The sequence below is a fragment of the Pyxicephalus adspersus genome, chromosome 3 (assembly GCF_032062135.1).
Source record: "Pyxicephalus adspersus chromosome 3, UCB_Pads_2.0, whole genome shotgun sequence".
Taxonomy (NCBI): Eukaryota; Metazoa; Chordata; class Amphibia; order Anura; family Pyxicephalidae; genus Pyxicephalus; species Pyxicephalus adspersus.
This window is the reverse complement of record NC_092860.1, coordinates 70,477,718-70,498,666: the sequence shown is the minus strand read 5'-3', so window position 1 is coordinate 70,498,666 and position 20,949 is coordinate 70,477,718. Positions and strand designations below refer to the sequence as shown.

At 37.1% G+C, this 20,949-nt stretch overlaps 1 protein-coding gene across 5 annotated transcripts; it reads right to left on the bottom strand.

The window, feature by feature from the left end:
- Window positions 1-379: 379 nt before the first annotated feature.
- On the bottom strand, window positions 380-19,304 carry SCAMP4 (secretory carrier membrane protein 4). Of its 5 annotated transcripts, none has more exons than XM_072405124.1 (7): window positions 18,958-19,304; window positions 13,618-13,652; window positions 11,286-11,414; window positions 8,570-8,726; window positions 3,550-3,651; window positions 2,931-3,048; window positions 380-2,456 (listed from the first exon to the last, which is right to left on the bottom strand). In XM_072405124.1, the coding sequence occupies exons 2-7, from the start codon at window positions 13,622-13,624 to the stop codon at window positions 2,280-2,282; spliced, it is 690 nt and encodes a 229-aa protein (XP_072261225.1). In that variant the 5' UTR covers window positions 13,625-13,652; window positions 18,958-19,304; the 3' UTR covers window positions 380-2,279. The 5 variants fall into 5 exon arrangements, with proteins under 5 accessions (XP_072261225.1, XP_072261224.1, XP_072261226.1 ...); XM_072405123.1 differs by having other exon boundaries at window positions 18,978-19,304; XM_072405125.1 differs by lacking the exon at window positions 18,958-19,304 and adding an exon at window positions 18,809-18,926.
- Between the last annotated feature and the right edge of the window lie 1,645 nt (window positions 19,305-20,949).

Here is a 20,949-nt window from a genome sequence, read left to right as displayed (position 1 = left end):
CTCAGGAACTCAGATTGGGCAGATTGGCCACTTTCCAACATAACAATGAGCCCCACCACACAGCAAAGACAAGAGTGCCTAAGGGACAACTCTAAAAATCATAGAGTGGCCCAGCAATGACTTGAACTCCATTGAACATCTCTGAAGAGACATGAAAATGACTGTCCACTGATGGTTCCCATCCAACTTGACTGAGAATCTCAAGGAGGTGTTGAAAAAAGTGAGGGGTTCCGAATACTTTCTGAAGCCACTGTAGTTATAAAGCTTAAAAATTTTTAACGGTTGATGTAAAGATTTGGTGATATTAATTCTACAAAAAAATTTGTAAAATCAATTTATTTAGTTATGTGTTCAATAAAAAAAATATTTAAATAACATATTTATCTGATTTAGTGTAAACCTTTAAATTTTTATTAACAACTTACAATGGAAGGATTGGTAGCACCAGCAGCCAATCAGGTGTGTTACAGTGCAAAAAACTAGCAAGAAACACACTCATAAAAGGAATGATTCCACATTGTGTTGCTGAAGCTTCACTATTCAACCACAAACCAAGGGCAGGTAATTAACCAGGTTGCATTGATTACCTGCTGTAATAAAATGTTAGGTTAGCAGCCTGACAATGCTCTCTGGCTAAACCAGCCTTTCCTGACCTTTTTAACCTGGGGGAACTCTGGAAATACCTTTAAAATCTGTAGGGAACCCCTGCTATAATTACTATATCCACAAATACCAGTATATAAGTATGGAAAGCATGCCCATTACATTGCTAGTCAATGGGAAGAATGTCTTTCTTACAAAGCCAAAAAGATCACTGGTGCCACTTAAACCTGACCTGGCACAAATTGCCCATTGCTCAAAGAACCTCTAGAAACCCTTAGCAGCTTCTGGAGGAATTCTAGTTGAGAAACACAAGTGTGTTAAACTGTGTTTGTCTGTAACTCTACTTTAAAAAAAACACACACACAAATAACACTTTAGACATTAAAAACATTTTGGGAAATAAAAAGTCTGAAAATGAAATATCATTTTTGATTAATACTATATCATTTTGATTTACTAAAAAATACATGTTTGTTTAGCAAAGTGAATTAACATCTTGCAAGGGAATTTTTTACAAAGTTTACTGAATGAGCTAAAGCTTCCCGAATTCAACCACTGAATCATGTGCAAGCAGAAAATCAAGTTTTTTTTTACTATTCCTTGCATGTAACTATGTATTCTTTTCAAACTGAGTTTTCACTGCATTCACTTAAAATAAATAAAAAATGCAAGGTGATAATCACTTTGTTAAATGAACAGCCTCAATTCATGTTTCATCTCCACTGATCACTCCATTGTCAAATGCTTCAAAAAGTAAACTTTCTTCTAAATAGTACCCAGATTCTTTTAACATCTCCAGGGCAGATAAAAAAAACACATATTGTTTGATATGTGCTTAAACTTCAACAGTACCCAGTAATCTCAAAACAAAAGCCAAATCATAATCTCAATGCCAAGCTGCAATATCTAAAGCTAGTAAAGTACTTTCTTGTATCAAAAGAGGAAAAGACTGCAAAGATGGAGACCAAATCCTGCCCCTGTACAAAGCATTGGTCAGACCACATCTGGAATATGCAGTCCAGTTTTGGGCACCAGTTCACAAAAAGGACTTTGTGGAATTGGAGAGAGTGGGGAGCTCAGCTATCCCTTGAGAAGAGACATTTAAGGGGGGATATGATCATCCTGTGTAAATATATAAAGGGTCCATATAGAAAACTCCTCCCATGTATTCACTTTGAGATCATTAAAAAGAACAAGAGGACACTCTTTGCATCTGGAGGAATATAAGTGGGTATTAAGGCTTTAAAGTAAAAAAAAAAAAAAAAACAGTGACTGTTGATCCAGGGAACATCCGATTGCTTAATGGAATCATGAAGGATTTTTTTCCCTGTTGACGCAAATTGTACCAGGGTTTTCTTGCCTTCATCTGGACCAACTATGTCCATAGGGTTTTATATCTGGGATATGTTCATTTCCTCAGGGGTTGAACTTGATGGACTTATGTCTTTTTTCAACCTAACCTACTATGTAACTATGACTGCAGTCTTTAACAATTTCATTTTTGGCAAAATGTTATAAAATTCATTGACAGCAATCATATTAAGGCTGACTAATTACAAAATAAACAGTCTACTGGAGCCAGACACTCCATGTGTTATCTTTACACTAAAGAAACTTGGTTACTGTAGGTTTCACAGAGCTCTCCACTGGAAAAAGCTATAAAAGACAGAGAATGTCTATGGCCACTGTCCTGCTGCAGGATAACTTGGCACTGTAGGGTACTGGGGTAGACTGGGCCCAGAAAAATTGGAGTACTGTTCTTCATGGGTAGGTGGCTTCTTCCATGTCCCAGAGTGCCATTCATCTTGGGCTTTCTGGAAACTACAACCAGCTCTTCTGTACAGTCTGTGCACCTTTTGGGAAAAAACATTTTAAGTAAATAGTTGCATTAACACAAAATCACTTTTGTTTAACTTTATGTCTAGGTTTTATTATTACTGGTATAATTATTTTCTACCATTCCTCTCCTGTTCAATTTGACATGCGTTACTTATTGACTTAATGCAAAATATTTTTTTACTAATACCTCAGGCTGGAGATTTAAAACACAGCACGCCTTGCATATGGTTTAAACAGTAATTGTAGGAATAAGATATTATAAAAGATAAATTGTAACTCCCTTTTATGTCCAAAGCAGACTGTGCTAATACAAAATCATTGACTCCTGTTGTAACACAAACATTTGCAATTCCTTACTTGTCAATCCTGTAAACAAAGTCAGTAAGTTGTAATCAATCACTCTACAGCATGTTCAGTTCAGTTTTGAATTTTAGGTTGCCAACTTTGGCACAGAAAACTTAACAAAACTTTATAAAATATGTGCCTACCTTGATCAATGCTAGAGCAGTTGCAAGTGCACTGACAGTAAACATCACAGCTGGAAACAGCATCACTATGGCAGCTCCCACATTGTAGCTAAAAAATGTCACTGCAGCCAGCCAACCGCTTTAGAAAAAAAAAATATAAATCAATTCTTCTCATAATCTTCCAAATAAATGTTTTAAAATTTAGAAAGTGAGAGCAATACAAACAGCAGCTGACATTTTTTGTCCTAATCTAAGCAATGTCAACAAAGGTGCACCATTTTTTTTTTTTAATATGCGCAATCCATTAACTAAGTTACATTACAACCTGTGACATAAAAAGTACAGAAAATATATGAAAATATCATTATAACAGATTTTTAAATTTGCTGGTAATTATTAGGTCAGTTTTTATACTTTGGTACAATTGTCTGACAAGGCTTTTTGAAGTTTTGGCATATCTAATAGAAAATATGCAACATTGGGGTTCATGTATTAAATGGGTTTAGGTTGTTCAATGACAAATTTACCATTGCCAGGGATAATGCACTTAGCTCAGTAAAATTGATGATAGGGAAAACAAGGGGAAAAAACACCAATTATTTGAATAGTATGGGAATTTTTTAAAAATGAAGATTCTCACCAGGCACCCCATCCAGAGATACCAATGGCCTGGACCACAGACAGGACAAACTGCACCCCACATATGAAAAAGAAAGCCATGAAGTTGAATGAGCTGTCAGATCTGAAAGAATAAACAAACAGAATACATATTTAATTATGAATTTTCTGTTAGGAATATATGAAAAAATTATAAATAAATAGCTGCATTAGACCCTATACAAACATTTGTACGCATTTGAAATGTTGGCAACCAAGCAGGAGATGACATCTTCTAAATTCTAGATGTTGAAAAGATTAATAAACTAGTATTAGCTGATTAAGGAAACAACGTTCTAATAAATTTGCATTCCCAAATTCCTGCTTACCTGGCCATCTGAAAATAGTTTAGAACCGTGAAGAAAAAGTGTAACTGGTTATTACACAATAGTACCATCTTTTAGATGTATCTTTTTACCATCTTTTTGATAATATTGTATAAAACTGCAAGAGATATATTGTATCTAAAAGTTTCATTCATAAGAAATCAAGCATTAAATTAGATTTATGCTACAACACTCTGCCTAAATAAAAATGACCATATAAGCACATACTGCTCATTGTAATATATTAGTCAATATTTAGAGGGAGATGGATACTTCTTCTCTAGCTGCAGAACTGTTATTTGCTATTATTAAGCTGTAGTTCTGTTGTCCACCATAGCTCAAATAGTATGATGATTTAAAAGGACATATTTTAATAATTTAGCAATCACCACAACACCTTACAGCTGCTCCTCCACTGGTCAAAACTGTCCTAAATATTCATCATGTTTGCAAAGAGGTAAAGCTTCCTTGCCCCTCCTAAGTCCTATTGAAGAGTGATCGGTATATTCTACTATATTATCTATGCAGTCATAACAGGCTTTGGGTTTAGACTTAAGGTTATGGACTTTATGCTGGGCAGAAGCTATTTCCCAAGGTTGGTAATTGCTTGCAGACTCCAAGGTACCAAATATGCTTCATGCAGTTAATAAAAGGGAATTCTTATATCACTAAACTTTCAACACAAATACACACTACCCAGTTGGTTGTTGCACAAGCACACCTCTATGCCCTAAATGTAATTACTGGCAAACATTCCTTTTTCATGTCTTGGAAATGTCCAAAGCTGGCCAAATACTGAAAGTCTTTATTCATAATAATTAGAATTTAACATCTCTTCTGCCACTCACACAGCACAATATCTACAAAATACTTCCCTCCTATTCCCAGAGACACACTGTCATTATCTCGTCTTGACTACTACAACTTTCTCTTTTATGGTATTCCGCAAACTAGATCCTTGCAAGATATAATGAATGCTGCATGACTTTCTATCCATCTCATCATACCTCCTCACTCTCTGCTCTTCTATGCTAACTGTTTAATTACTTTCATTTCCCCAAAATTCAAATCTAGGTTACTGTGCCTTGGCCTTAAACCACTCCACTGTTCCCGTCTTCCTACATTTGTGACCAAATAGCTTTTCTTTCCCCAAACCATCACTAATCTGCCACAGTTTCATATTTCCTATGCATTGTATATTATGCTCCCCCCACCTCTTACAATGTAATTGACAGGCCCCCTTCTCCTCCTGTGTCGTAGCTTGTACTTCACTTCACAAATTTCACTTTACATAAAAGGTATATAAGTGCACACCCTTTTTTTTTTTTTTATAAAAAAGGGTGCAGCACCGCTCCCTAATTCTTGATCGCCTAGGCAGTCGAGAATGAATGGCAGCACAAAGCCTCCCGGGATACCTACGTCACGCATCCCGGTAGGCTCTTGGGGGCTCCTTCTGCGCAGGCCCAAGATCTTCCGGGTTCTTCTTCCTACATAACTCGACACAGGCGTGAGATCGGGTGACGTAGTTTGTAATAAAAACTTGCCAACATTACTGCGCATGCGTGAAACCTGCAAACTTTTCTTTTTTCGGAGAGACGGATACCGGGACGACGCGGGACCTGATGGAAGACACCTCCAGACCAATCAAATGCTGTGCGGGATTGGAGGTTAAGTGTATTTCTTTTTTTTTTGTTTTAGGTATTTTTGAGTTTACTTCCTCTTTATCATTTATCATTCACAGCCCCTATTTATCAAGAAGTGTTCTGTAATATCATATATATATTGTGACAGAGTGTCACTAGGAATGTCAGAGAGTGTTAAAAGGCTCCAGGGAATAGAGAGTAGATAGGTCTGTGTAAGTTTCTAGGAAGAAACCTCGTTCAGCCAAGGGAGGAATGGGTGGCTTCCTTGGCTCAATCTTGACTGGGAAAAGTGCACCTGCACTCAGATGCAATTGAAGAGTGTTATAATTATCTGCCTCTCCTGCTGGTGGTGCTAAATATTGTGGTTATAATGAACTTCCACTGGCCACCAGCAGATGGCCACATTCAGGGAAAGCGCACTATGCAAACAGATTGGAGCTTCCTATTTAAGTGTTTGCCATTCTGGCAGTCCTTGGCTGTTTTGAGTGTATTTAAGGAAATTTAGTGAATCAAAACTAACATTAACATAATACATGTTACATAGGTAAATCACTCCCATTTCCAATTTAATGGGAAGTGGTGCCTTGGCATCTATACAAGGGATTCCCTAATTAGTTAAATATGGCTGGCATAATGTCTTGCTGACCCATTTTGCAGATAGGCTATTTCAGGGGATATTTTAAGAGCATTACAGAACTCAGATTAGGAGAGTTTTCATACAAACTTTAGTTACCTATTTAACCAACTCTACTGAATTATGTGAATGTTAAGTTTGTTATATTATATTCCTAAATACTAAATACACTCAAAACTGCTAACAAACCCCCAGCTTTTTATGTTTTCTTTATTTTCTAATTTTCCACAATTACCCAAATAACCGTACAGCCATCGGTATGAAGAAAATCAGTGATAAAATGCATAGAGCACCAAGGTTCCGTGGGAATTGGTAGTGGACGAAGAGAGCCTGCTGGGGTGTAGGTAGAAGACTGTTTGAGCGCAGACAGCACAGACCTTGACATACTTGATCACATCCTTACAAAGGTTGGGCCACCAGTACTGTCGGGAGAGAAATGTGAGGATTCTGTGAATGCTGAGATGACCAGAAAGTTTGGAACAGTGTCCCCAGTGTAAAGTTGGGAAGCACCAAGGTTTTACCTGGGGGGGAGGGGCACAGGCCGGTGAGATGATAAATTAGGTAGCAGCTTCCTGGGGATCAAAGGAGCAAGAAAATGTGTCCGCTCGGGAGTCAGAGGAACTGGGTTATTAAAGTAATCACAAAATCAGACCAAGAAAAGAACAAGGACCAACAGGCTTGCCCAGGGTTGAGGTGACTAGCAGACTGTCAGTTATTATGATCTGTAAAATAGTAGACTTGTGAATTGGGAAAATTTCATAAAAAGAATGTACATTGGTATCTGGCTGTGGTGGGGGTCTGGAAGAGGAAGCATCAACCTCAATAGAGAAGGCCTTAGTGACATCCAGCCCAACCAGAGCTGGGCCAGAAAAAAGTATAAAAGTTCACAAGCACATTATTAACAAAATGCAGGAAAACAGCTGGGGCATTACAGAGACCAAAGAGCATAACTTATATTAAATTCTGTTTTCCATTCATCAGCCTTTAATCCAAATTTGATTATATGCACCTCAGAGGTCTATTTTGGTGAAGACTTTTGGTGAAGACCTGTGCACCGCAGAGACAGTCAAAGAGCTTAGAAATGAGCGGCAGTGGGTAGCATTTTTTTATTGTAATTTCGTTCAGACCACAGTAGTGAATGCATGGCCGGATAGTTCCAAGTGGAGGAGACCAGTTGAGCACTAGAGAGTGCTGTTGAAGCCATGGGAGTCCCAGGATGACTGCAGAGGAGGCCTGAGCAAGAACAGGAATAAGTATGCTCTCCTGATGAAGCACACAAACAGATATTTTTATGGGTCTAGTCTGGAAGCAGATAGGTCCACATGTGGTACCATTTACCACAGGGATACGCAGAGGTTGAGATAATGGCTCTATAGGCCAAGCATATTCCTTGACAAGGGTAGCCGAGATTAAATTACCAGTTGATGAAGGCCTCAAGGGCAAATGTGGACTTGTGGTGAAGCTGGATAGCTATGGAGGGACGCTGAGTGGAGGGGAAAGAAGGTGCTGAAGTTTTCATGCCTCTGAGAACGCAATTTATTAGAGTGTCCTTTCTGTCCACAGATGATGCAAAGAGCTGAAGATAGGTGCCGAGACTTTTCCTCTGGAAGTAAAACTTCATCAGAACTGCCCATATGTGCAAGGCGCCGGTACTTTAGCGAGGAGGTTAATATGACATTTTATACAACAGATATTACAGCCACTTCTGTCAATACAAATGACCTACTGAATTGCTTATACACAATTAAACTTTAGATGTTCCCTATAAAATAGCAAATCTTCACCTTTTGAGTCCATTTTAAACAGTATCTGGGCCAAAAGATAAAAATGTAATTTATTCCTACTTACTAGTCTTTGAATGCTATTGCTGCATAGGCATTCCGTTAGGCTGGACATATAAAAAAAAAGTCTTCATTCCTTTCATGGGTGAAAGGGAAATTAGTAGTTTACAGATGGAAAATACCATTGTGCTCACAGAAAGCGATAATGGCACTGCATTTCTGTTTAGAGCAGGAGGTATTTTCGAAACCTGCTAAAAATGCAACCACCACATATAAGGACTAGTAAACTGCAAAATAGTATATTTTTGTTCTTGATTTAAATAATCATTTAATTGTAGCAAGCTGTATTTTGTCAGGAACAATCAAAAGAACAAACCCAACATCAAACTTATATCCAGGCTGAAGCGTGCAGTATTTATGAAAAGATAACCTGACTTACAGAAAAAAGTCCTCAATGTTGCCAAAAAAAATGCAAAGGCAGAAAATCACCTGATTCTTTCAGTAAAAGTAGTAAATTTAAAATTAGGTTTTTGTTCACAAAAAAAAGCAAATAACTCACAGTAAGGAACGCGACATCCATTATGCTTTTGTGTGTTGAGATAAAGATATGAAGGCTTACCTGAAAGCTTTGTATGCTGGACGAAACCAACACACATATCCACAAGGACTAAACATGACCAGCCACAGCAAAGCCAATCCAAAATTCACCCCAGAGCCTCCTGCAATCCACCAAGCAAGACATGCAACCAGGTTTACGATAAGGGAGATGCAATAAACTATGGAAAACAAGATAATTGTAAAAATTAGAAAAATAATAAATAGGGAAAATATGTTATACTTGGGTGTATACTTGCTATATAAATACACTTAGTCATAACTTTTTTTTATTATATTATCTGCCTGGAGTTCCATTTTGATTTTTAAAAACTTTGTTCATTTATTTACTTTATAGACTATTTTATATTCTAATTCAACCTCAAGCTTGCAAGTTTTTTTTTTAACACATTTGTACATCTAGCACAAAATTTTAGTTAATGAACTGTAAATCCAGCACCAAAATTTAAAACATGTTTATCTATTTGCAGCTTGTTTTATTGGTCAACTTTTCCACAGAAGTAAATGACAAAGAAAAGACTGCATACTAGTTTGTTGTAAGTTTCTGATTGGGTTTGGTTTCATAGCAGTTGTATGTTCTTATCCCAGTAATCAGGAAATACAGTTGTGTTTATCTCACCATCTGCCTATTTTTATTATCTCAGAAAAAAAAATTTTTTTCTAAAAATCGTATTGACTTCCACAAGTTAGGAAAAATCTAAGATATTATATGTAAATAATCTACATAAAATAATTTAAGATGTTAAAGTGAAAAAACGACTCTAAATAAACTTGACACAAGTCATAACATATCTGTTGAATAAAGTTCTGCATTTTTGTTAAATAATCCTAAATTAATGCACCTGTTTCTTAAAGTCCTAAATTTATATTAGCAACCATCTTTAAATAAAGATTGTTATCCACCAAAACCTAAAGGTAAAGATGAAGAAATTAATGAGTGAACTATAATTTGGATGAGTAATAAAAAACAAAAAGTTTGTTAAAATAACATAAAATAAAATAATAAGATAAATACATACCAAATCCCATCCGGAGTTTGCCAAGAGGCATGAGTGACAAAGCAAACGTGAAATATTTGAAATAAATAAATATTCAATACCTAAAAACACATTTTTATATCTTTTTTTAATGTTAATTCCTTTTTGATATCTACTTTGATATTTTTCTGATCATTCTCAGAAAGATGTTGTCATAAAATATGTAAAAGTTTAAAACTTTGTAAATTGTTGGTTTAGGAAATATACCCTAACTGGCCTAGGGTACAATAGCTGGATCTCTGTGCAGATCTCCACACTGGCTTCCATTTCACCTTATATTCAAATTCAAGCTCCTGTGTTTTGCCTTCAAATCCCTCCACAGTTCTTGTCCTACTTACATTTCTGACCTGGTAAAAAAATACTCCCCTAGTCGCTCTCTTCGCTCCTCCAATTACCTACAATTGACTTCCTCACTCATAACCTCATCACACGCACGGCTCCAAGACTTCTCTAGAGCTGCCCCAGCTCTCTGGAATGGTCTTTCTCGTTCTTTTTGGCTTGCTCCTACTTTCTACGTATTTAAAAGAGCGCTCAAAACCCATTTTTTCAAACTTGCCTACCCATCTTCTTCTGTCTTTTTAAACCATAACTACTTCTCACCACTACATATCTCCCATCCTATTGTGTTTAATTCCCCCTCCTCCTAGATTGTAAGCTCTTCGGGGCAGGGTCCTCCCCTCCTGTATCACTGTCTGTATTTGTCTGTCATTTGTAACCTCAATTTAATGTACAGCACTGCTTAATATGTTGGTGCTATATAAATCCTGTTTGTTAATATTATTAATAATAATAATAATATTATTATTATTATTATTAATAATAAATAATAATCATGAAAGAGAATTTTCCAGTTTTCCCACACACGTCACCATTCATACAAAAGCAGGTTGCAATGCAGGAATGGCAGTTCCTATTGCCTGAAACTTTCACATTTTCAAACAGTAATCTCCCAGGATTACTGGTACTGCCATATAAACCAATAGATGAATGTTCAAATTTGGGTTATTATGGTAAATTATACAATAACATACTATTTTCAATACTCCACATTTCCCCTGTTCCGCACATGCTAGTCCCTGTCTTAGTTACAGCTAACATCTGCACAACCAGGGTCAGTATATGAGGGCAAAAGCTGAATATGAATATAAATGTTAAGATTAAAAATAATAATACTTAATGAGGGAGATTGACAACCAAAAACTCAAAATCATGATGTGATGCCATTCACAGAGACATTTTCAGTTATGCTATATATGCAAAAACAAAACTAAATCTTACATATACAGTTATATACTTTTTTTTTAAATTAGGGTATGCCCACATAAGTTTACCTTAAAGGGTACTGCATCTTTAAATCCTACCTCTGTCACTGGGTGAAAGAGAAGCTTGCAGCTGTAAAAGCAATGAATTGACATAGCAGAAGCAAACTTTCCAATTACATGGGTGGTGACATAGAAGAAGGGAACATCCATGTCTGTCCCAAAACCAGCTTCCTCCCCCTTACAGATCCCTTCTTTGCCTCTGACTTTCCAAAGAAATGCCTAAATGTCTGTTGACCAGGGGCAAGACTGAGTAGGAAAAGAGCTTTATCATAGAATTCAGATTTATGAGGTGCTGTACATGTCATTATGACTGTGTTAATGAATGCAATATTATTTGATAAACCTTAGATGGAATACTTACATATCCACAAATGGTAGATCCTCAGTACCAATGGCCTGTGCTGTGAAGGAATTTCATCCTCAAAATTCTGGTAGAAACAGGGGCGCAGGGGGATGAACTTAGGCAATGGAGGAAAATTATTTTCACGGTCTGAGAGTAAGGAAGACAAAAATTAAGTGAAACCATGAATCTTCCCTTAGTATTAGGTGCTAATATCATTCATAATAACTATTTGGTAAATCAAAACTATACACATTAGCAGATGCGGTAATCTACCGGTACTTGAGCACAACTAAATATATAAATTTGCTCACAAACTCACTAAGTGAGCCTACTAATATGTAACTTTTATATATTTAACAAAATAAATCTTAAGACTATAATAGGCAGTGGTGAGTGGTGATTCAAATAGACCTGCTCTATAATTTGCAGCAAAAATACACAGTGAGGACTGGGTTAATTGTCAAAGATGAATGACTGACCTGGTTCATTTAGCAAAGGGAACATTTGTGTTTGACCAAATTAGTTTGAGTCTTTTTTTTTTTGGAACAGCTTGGAAAACATGGAGTAGGAAACTATATCTGCACATTTATTTTTTTACATCATCAGTAAATTAATGAACCTTTAGAATACTGGAATTACTGATTTTGCATGTGACATGTGCCACACTCAGTTTACTTATCCTATGACAAGACTGATACTTTTCACACTAATACAGGTAATTAACAAGATTACATTATTAGTATTAATAGAGTTCCAGGTCTACAAACAGAAAGAGCTGTTCTAAAGAAAATTTATGAAATGCAAGAAAAGTGAGCCAGGTGAAGTGAAAAAAATGTATTTCACTACAATGACAGCTGTCACAAGGTGGAATATATTAGCCAGCAAGTGAAGTCAGTTTTTTAAGGTGAAGGTGATGTGTTGAAAGCAGAAAAAACATTGACAACATGTGATGGCTAAGGTGGATCACAGCATAATCCTAACAGCAGGTTTTGTGGGGTGTTCCCAGTATGGAGTGGTTAATACTTCTCAAAAAAAAACAATGATAGGCTCAAGGTGTGTGTGTGTGTGTGTGTGTGTCTTCCATTTTTTTACAACATATTGAAGGGCAGTTGAATGTTTACCTGAGGAAAGGATGGCAGCAGGATGGACTATAAGAAAAATGTAAGCCAGTAAAGGAGGTGTAACTTAACCACTTCATTGCCAGGGTATTTTTAAAAAATATTTAACATGCATGCATTAAACATCCATTTTAGGTCTGAAGATTACCTAAAACCCCAAGATATTAAATATGCTTTGAAAGCAGATAACCTGTAGAATAAAACATGAGTTGTAAATTACAGAAAATTAGAAATTTTGAAAAGGTGAAACTACAACAACTAATAAACTATAAAATATGTCAAGCTTTAAAACTGTAAGAGTCTGTGTAATAGTGAAACACTTCAATAGTCAAATTTTTGAAAGGCGACTCAAAATCTTTGCAGCTAATTAATTCAGATTTAATCTGCCATGGTGGTAGAGGCGATCAATAGTTTTTCAACCAATGGATCACATCTATCTTAAAGCCAAGTATGAAGCTGATTGGCTATTACCCATCTAAAATGAAAGCCAGGTTGGGTATTCATGTTTTCACTGATTGATGTATGTAATCCATACATTTAAACAGGTACTTGATTAAAAATTTACTGTTTTCCAGTTCTTTTCATTGGCTACTACTATCTAGAACGCTATCCCAAAAAAAGTGTACAGAAGCATTATCTTGCATACTTCTTCAGTGACATAAGGTGGATGAAACCAAATACAAGTTTACAAACGAGGTATTCAGTAAAGATAAAGACTTTTTTTTGTGTTTTAAATTTAAAATGGCTGCCTATGGAATTTGTTTTAGTACAGGGTTTCCCTTGATCAGACACAATCCTGTTGCATATGCAAACCAAAGTAACAGAGTCTTTGCAAGGACCCAAGGGATAATGACACTATTTCAGCCATACGACAGTGCTCAGGCCTAGTGACTAGTCCAAAGACCAAAGCCCCATCGCACAGGAGGAGCTCCCCCACACATGGAATTCCAGGGTAAAATGTCAGCTGCAACAGAGGTAGTAGTATGAAGGAAACACACAAAAAAACAATTATGAATGAGTGGGTGTCAATTACAGAGATACTGTCATTCTGTGCTGATCTTGATCAAAACTTGAGCTTGATCTAGCTTTTAAGGAACGATATAAACATCAGATTCCATAAAGTTACATCAAGATGCACTTCCCTTTTTTTGGAGGTCAAAATGATAAGCCCTTGTTGGTGGCTCTTCCATAATAATAATTAAAAAAATAAAAAGTAATATAAAACACTTTACCTCCCATTCTTCTAGCAATGATCTAGCTGGAACATCTAGAAAACACAGAACACCATACATAAGTTTTGGTTCAAACAGTACAGTTGACAATAAAAGAGAAATTTTATACTGTATACTTACAGAAAAATTAATATATACAATCAAAAATAATTTCTAATTTCTATAAGTGTGCTTATTTAAATCATAGGTATAACAGACTTTGGATGAATATATATACATAAGAAAACAGTCACTCAACACTTCTCAGCTAAGGGAAGAATGTAGTAAGAGATAGGTGGTGCTCGAACAGACTGCCCAGTTGATATCCTCTTTCTCCTTCTGCATTTCATTAAATCTTCTATTTTCAAATTCACTGATGCCAGAGATGACATAGAATGGATGTAAAATATCCACTAAAGGTGTGCCTTACGTATGCTTGGACATATCACTATGCTGCAAATTCTATCTCAAAGGATAGTTTGGCAGTCTGTGCATATTACACAACTATTTTCATTTCTCACACTGCTGAAATCTGAGGCCTGAGCCAATACTGAGCAATAAAAAGAAATGCAGTTATCTAAAGTGTACCTGATCTCTAGATGGCTTCTCAAAAAGAGAATTTGAGATAACTTTTTTTTTGCCAAGCCTAGATTTCTACATAGATTATTATTATTATTATTATTATTAAACAGAAGGAGAGGACCCTGCCCCCAAGAGCTTACAATCTAGTAGGTGGGGGAATTTACACACAATAGGATGGGAGATATGTAGTGATGGGAAGTAGAGATGATTAAATAAGAAAAAGCAAAAGACCGCTTTTTTGCAGAAAACTTAGACTAATAAAACAATACAATTTTATTAAGGAAAAACTTTACATAAAAATTAATTACATTTCAGTATACATTTATAATAGACATTATTGTGTGGGCTCATTACAATAAATCATGAAGCCCATACTGTTAATTGATTTACTGTGGTTCCATGGTTGTAATTGTTAGTCTTGATCACAACGCGTTTCACTTAATTGCTTCCTCAGGGGATATATAGACACTTACATTAACTGTGTTTTAATAAAACAAAACAAAATCAATTTGGTCAATCGCAATTCAACCTCTATCAAACACATAGATAATCAAAGGATAAAAACACACTCATCATAGTACATTTTCAATAACTTGATTTGATACAGTTACTAAATAAATCAGGTTGTAAAGTTAATTAGTATTATTGAAATACATTTCTATTATCATACTGTATACCAAAAGAAACAACTCCAACAACATACACACAGATCCCTAGCGTGAAAGCCTGTCTAAAAAGCTTTATTTTGAATAACAGAAACTAATCTATTTACTAATGGAATGCGCTAGTGTTAGTGTAATTGTACTAGATTGTAAGCTCTTTGGGTCAGGGTCCTCGCCTCCTGTATCACTGTCTGTATTAGTCTGTCATATGCAACCCCTATTTAATGTACAGCGCTGCGTAATAATAATTGTAATCATACAAATCTTTATACCCTCTTTAGCAAAATATAAGGTTTGACAACTCCGGGACTCCTTCCTTCTATGGTATTACACCTTAGGAAAAATTTCTTCAAATAACATAAGCGGACATTTATAAGTGACAGGGCACAATGGTATGGTGGTAGTAATATAGTTGTAGTGTGGGGGGGAGGGGGTAGTAGCCACAAGAGTCTACCTCTTATACTACATTTCTGTTCAATTACTGTTCAAGAGAAATTGGGGTTCACAGAAGGTAAGTTTCCAGCTACTGTATGTGTGACAGGTTAACATGGTATGACAGGTATAGTTTTTGTATCTTGTGATGGCGCTATAGTAATGTAATGTTAGGAGGAGTTAGCCACAATAGTCCTGCACTTGCAGTTACATTTCCCTTTTCTTACAGAGAAATTGGGGTTCATAGAGAGTAAGGGGATAGCTATGTGTGACAGGGTACAGGTTGACAATCAAAAATCCGGCAACCTCCGGACCTGGGGAACGCACAGATAACTCGCAATACCCTAATGTTTATTGCCATGAAAGTGGCCTTCAGGGGGTCCCCAACATGCAATCCTAATTTGGGGACCCTGGTCTTGAAATAGCCCCCATAATGTGAAAATATCCCTGATTGTATTTGGAATTTTTTGCTTGTGACCCCATATCTAGCAACTTTGGTATGTTTAGGGAGCTGAAATTAGGTTTAGTAACAGCTCTCTGGGTCCCCTTTGTACCTCATTTCTATGAGAATTAGTAAAGGAGATATGAAGGTTTACATGTGTATAATGACAGCTGAATGGACACAGACACAGCTCTCATGCTGGGAATATCCCACAGTACAAGATGGGTGGGGAGCAGTCAGAGCTGATTGCCAGGTCTATAGTACACGCTCATTCTCTGGGAGCTCACACCAAGGAATGGTCAGGAAGCTCTCCTGGTAGCACGATCTTATAGAGAAACATAGGAGATGTGCGCGCCCTATCCCCTGCAATACAATGAGCAAAGAGAGTAGAAAAGGAATCAGGAGAGGGCCAGATCTGACAGCTCCACGTGCCGAAAGTTCGGCGCCCTTGGTTTAGGCTATGTGATTTTCAAAAAATATGTAATATCTTATGCTTCTGCCCCAACTAACTAAAAATCCTCTTTGAAGTGAGAAAAAAATAAATACTTTTTTGTAAACATGTTTTGGGGCTAGTAAAGAAACTCAAGCTGAAGATGCAGCTCAACAGAAAGTGGATTTTGAATCATGATTTAATCACAATGGTTGCTCTATCAAATCTTGGGATCCAATGGTGAACCCACCCAAATTAGAATATAATGACCTGGGAACATACATATCTGAATTTTGGTAATTATTAAAGATACATTGAGAAATTGCTAACATTGTTTGGAGAGTTAAATGGGTAACATGTTACCAGAGACTCAAAGTCATCTGTACATTATTATTTTTTTTTGAAAATGTTCCTATCATAGAGGCCTGTGGCTCTATAAACATGCCATTTAATCTCCAAGATTTCAAAAGATGGCTGTCTACACTGGAATGACTACCCTAGGAACAGAGAGCCTACATAAAAACTGAAGGAAGCAGGGATCTTCCGGAGTCATTTGCATGGTAAACGTAGCCAGCCTCCTTGGACTAGTATAGCCTGGTGATCCTTTTGGCTAGTAGCAAATGTCTCCATCTTCATTGATCTTTCTTATTCCTATGTAGTGCTGGAAAACTTTCTGCTTAAGTTACTCATTATACTAGCCTATCTTGCTGAACTGCTGCAACTGAAGGAAATGGATGACTTTCTTATCTGTAATGATATGATTTTGGATTCTGTCTCCCCTGAACTGTTAAAGCAATAGTATTGTCTGTGCTAAAACTTTTATATACTTGCTCTAAAGAAAATTCTGCGTGTAGCTTTCTATTCCCTAATGTTTGAGAACAAGGTCTCCTACTAATGTCCATAAAGGGGGAGGTTTTGTACTAGCCTTGACCCTTTGGATACAGCAATATAAAAATCAAGACACAATGAAACTTCAAGATTCAGGATACAATATCGTCAGAAATTTCAAATCTTTCAAGCTCCATAGCTTTGGTGAGGCCACTGAACTCACAGATAAACCACAAATGTAGTTACCAGACTGTACTCAAAGTGCGGCGAGTCCTTCAGTCTCTTGATGAGTTCTCTTCTTCAGACCTCTAGCACTGAGCAGTCCTGAATGCTACAAAGAACAGTGCTTACATATATGAATATGTACAGGTTTATCAACCTTTTTACAACTCACTAAAAAAAAAAAACCCTTTCAGGTTATCAAGGAACCCCTACTATAATTACTATATCCACAGCTCGCAGTACATTAGTGTGGTGGTCAGTGGTAAGAATGCCTCTTACGTTGCTGGCCAGCGGGAAGGCTGCCACCCTTAGCCAGATAGCCAAAAAGGTCATTGGTAACCAGTAAACTGACCCAAGAGTCACAAACTGCTCACTGCTCATAGAACCCCTAACAACCTCTGGAGAATTCCAAGTTGAGCAACTCTTAGAGAGGAGACAATCCCCTTACATTGAGATACCTAAAGATCTACACGTGTTCACTTTGCCTACAGATTTCCTATAGCCCTTAGCAAATGTCCATGAATAAAATAATATTAAAGAACCCTTTTCTTTCCACCACAATTCTGTTTAGGTAACTTTAAATATTTGATTTAAATCAGCTTTGCCAACCAGTGGTCCACCAGAAAATTTGGGGACAAGTTGGGCACACCAGCAAGAGCTGCAGACCATGTCTCCCGTACAGATCACAAATGGTGGGCTCAGACCTGCTATGGGAGAGTGGATGGGTTCTGGCATCATGACATCACTCTGGGGGAAGTTTCATCCCCTTTGAGTGACACGCTGTTCACCGAACATGAACCGTCCGGAGTCCGTGAAATTAGTGGTCCGTGATGTACAAAAGGTTGGCGACCACTGCTTTAAATCATCTCATAGGCAAAAAAATTAGCATGTAAAGCGGAAAAGATCTCCGAATCTTATATTTACACTGTTTGATTCAGTAAAGGTGTCCATTCATTGTACGGTGTAAAAAGGTAAATCTGGTAATCTAGTCAATGCCTTTTAAATGATTTGCTTCCATATTTAGTCCACAGGTGCTGTTGAGTTGTCACATAAGTGGTGGATCACAGGGACTGAATCTGAAAGATTAAGGCATAGCACAGCCATTGTCGCTAAGATGCGTCATGTTGGAGGTAAGGAGTGAAAAGAGATTGGGCAGCAGTCACCTACCTATAGCATTTATTACACCTTGGTAATATACGGGGTAATATAAGGGCTATGCACATTTACGTTAAAAAGAACAAATAATGGATGCCTTGGATGTGGTTATAGCTGAAGCATGCTACTAATGATTGTCATTTATAAATGAACTGCTTTGACCAGTACTGGGTGGCTTTTTTGAAGTGTTTGTTAGTCACTAGAAGAGATTCCTGAGAAGTTGTATGAAGCATCTCACCATAACCAAAGGCCTGTACAAATGTTATCCAACCATTGCAATACATTCTAATGATAACCACACGTGTGAACTATTCTAACATAGTATTCTAATATACATTAAAAAAAAAGTTTAGCTTTAGATACACAAGGCACAATTCTTGCACAAGTTAAGTTAGTGATAAATCAGTTCTATAAACCATACATTTCTAACAGAAGTATAAAGTGATTTGTTTTACTCACAAGGAATTAAAAACCTTAAAAAAAATGAACCACACAGTGTAACATATGGGCAAACAGGTAACTTGTAAAAGATTTATAAAGATACATCACGTGCACTTCTATTAGAGCCCTTGCCGGGTACCCGGTTGTAGTATAAGCCTACACATCACCTAGGGATTGCTGAGCTCACCAATTTCTGTATCTCCACAGCCGTCACCCTCCGCTCAATGCACGATGGGATTGGTCGGGGAAAAGCTTTGCCTGAAAGGAATTCACTACATTTCCCGGCAACCCTCGCGGGGGGGCTACAGCATGTGATGTGCTGCGGGATGAAGTGGTCAACACAGCAATGTGTCAATCGCTATATATTAACCAGGGCCGCCTCCAATCCGCTATATTACGTCTGTAAAACAATATCTGGTTACAGTGCACTCCTATGATAAAACAGAGCCCGATACTAATGCAGTGACTTGTTACTTAAAAAAACTGCGCAGACATCATCAAATATTGGAAGATCTGTGATGGACACAGAAATATCCCTCCGCCATTTCATAATCCTGTCATAGTATCCTTCCTCCGATTTTCAGGCAACACACTATAGTAATACGTATACATTAAATATACATAGAGCCCTAGTTGTTATACATGGGACGGTTTTTATTCATGCCCCTGTTACATTTTCCTTTCAATGTTAGTCATCCCAATGCTGCGTGGCAGTCACACCCATCTAAAGGCAGATGTTTAGGTCTGTCACATGGTGACCAAGGCAATGTGAATACTTGTCAGCAAGACTGCTTGTAGTCCACATGAAGGCAGCTAACAGGGTGACAGTGCACACCAACACTTAAATATATTAAAGTTTAATAAATGCCTTCATGGGTAAGTCATATTTTGTTTATTCATTGTTTCATCTATGCTAACAGCCTCCATACTTCCAAAAGTCAACAGACATTCATTATAGTGCAACCCAAGAACAGGAAATTGTCCCCCATAGCAGCATTGGGGTGGGGTATGGTTGTATATTGTTATTTGGAATTGGACATTTTCAATACTTCTCTTTATTTTCCCAAAAATAATAAATCTTTTAGAAAGCTGGGTTTTGAAATGAATATGTACCATGAGAATATAAATTGGATGAAAATACAATACGGCTTTGAAGACAAACATCTACTGCAGTGTGCGAAGCTGCATTGCATAATACAACACAGCTTCACAATAAACATTTTGCTACAAAGCTGCAATGAATTAATTTTACAACATATGTTCTTGTTAACTGTGCATGTGATCAAGATTTATAAATTGTAAAGCTTGAGACAGTAAAGCTAGGTACACACTTCCAATAATTATCTTTGGAAAACAAACAATTATGACCGTTCAACCAATATGCACGATTATACTTGAACAATCGTATTGTGCACAATTCTGTACATGTTGTAACAATACGATTGTTCACATATAATCCACCAATAGTGTACACACGCTAGATACAATTGTTTGAACCATGCAAGGAGTGACATATAAAGGAGAAAGTGTATTGCAGAAACATGCACGATCACTGAACGACTGTACACACGATAGATAGTGAACAATCACCGGTCAATCAGATCCGCCGTTACAGTCGTTCATTTCCAACGACAATCCTTGTTCGTCGGCGTAGTTGGTCACCTTTTTTTTTAACAATTTTCGGCCAAAAAATTATTGGAAGTTTGTACGCAGCTAGACCAGCATTCTAGTTTTTGCAATCAGAACTTTCAACTTCAAGTAAGGTTGCAAAGGCAGGTCAATAAATATGGATTACTATTATTAAACTATTAACAGTCCATCAATTTTCATGGTCCCCACTGATTAAGTGACTAACCCGAACCAAGTTAAGGTGCGTACACACTTCCAATTTTTATCGTTCCAATCGAACGACGAACGATCGATTGGGCAAAAAATCGTTCGTAAAAAAGTAACCAACGACGCCGACGAACGAGGAAAGTCGCTGGAAACGAACGACCGGACCGACGGATCGGATTGGACGACGATCGTTGAACATCGTTCGTGTGTACGGTCGTTCGTTGATCGTCCATGTTCAGAGCATGCGTGATGAACGAACGTCCGTTCACTTTCCTGTCGTGCACATAGTTCCTCTATCGCTTAAACGATCGTATCTATTGTGT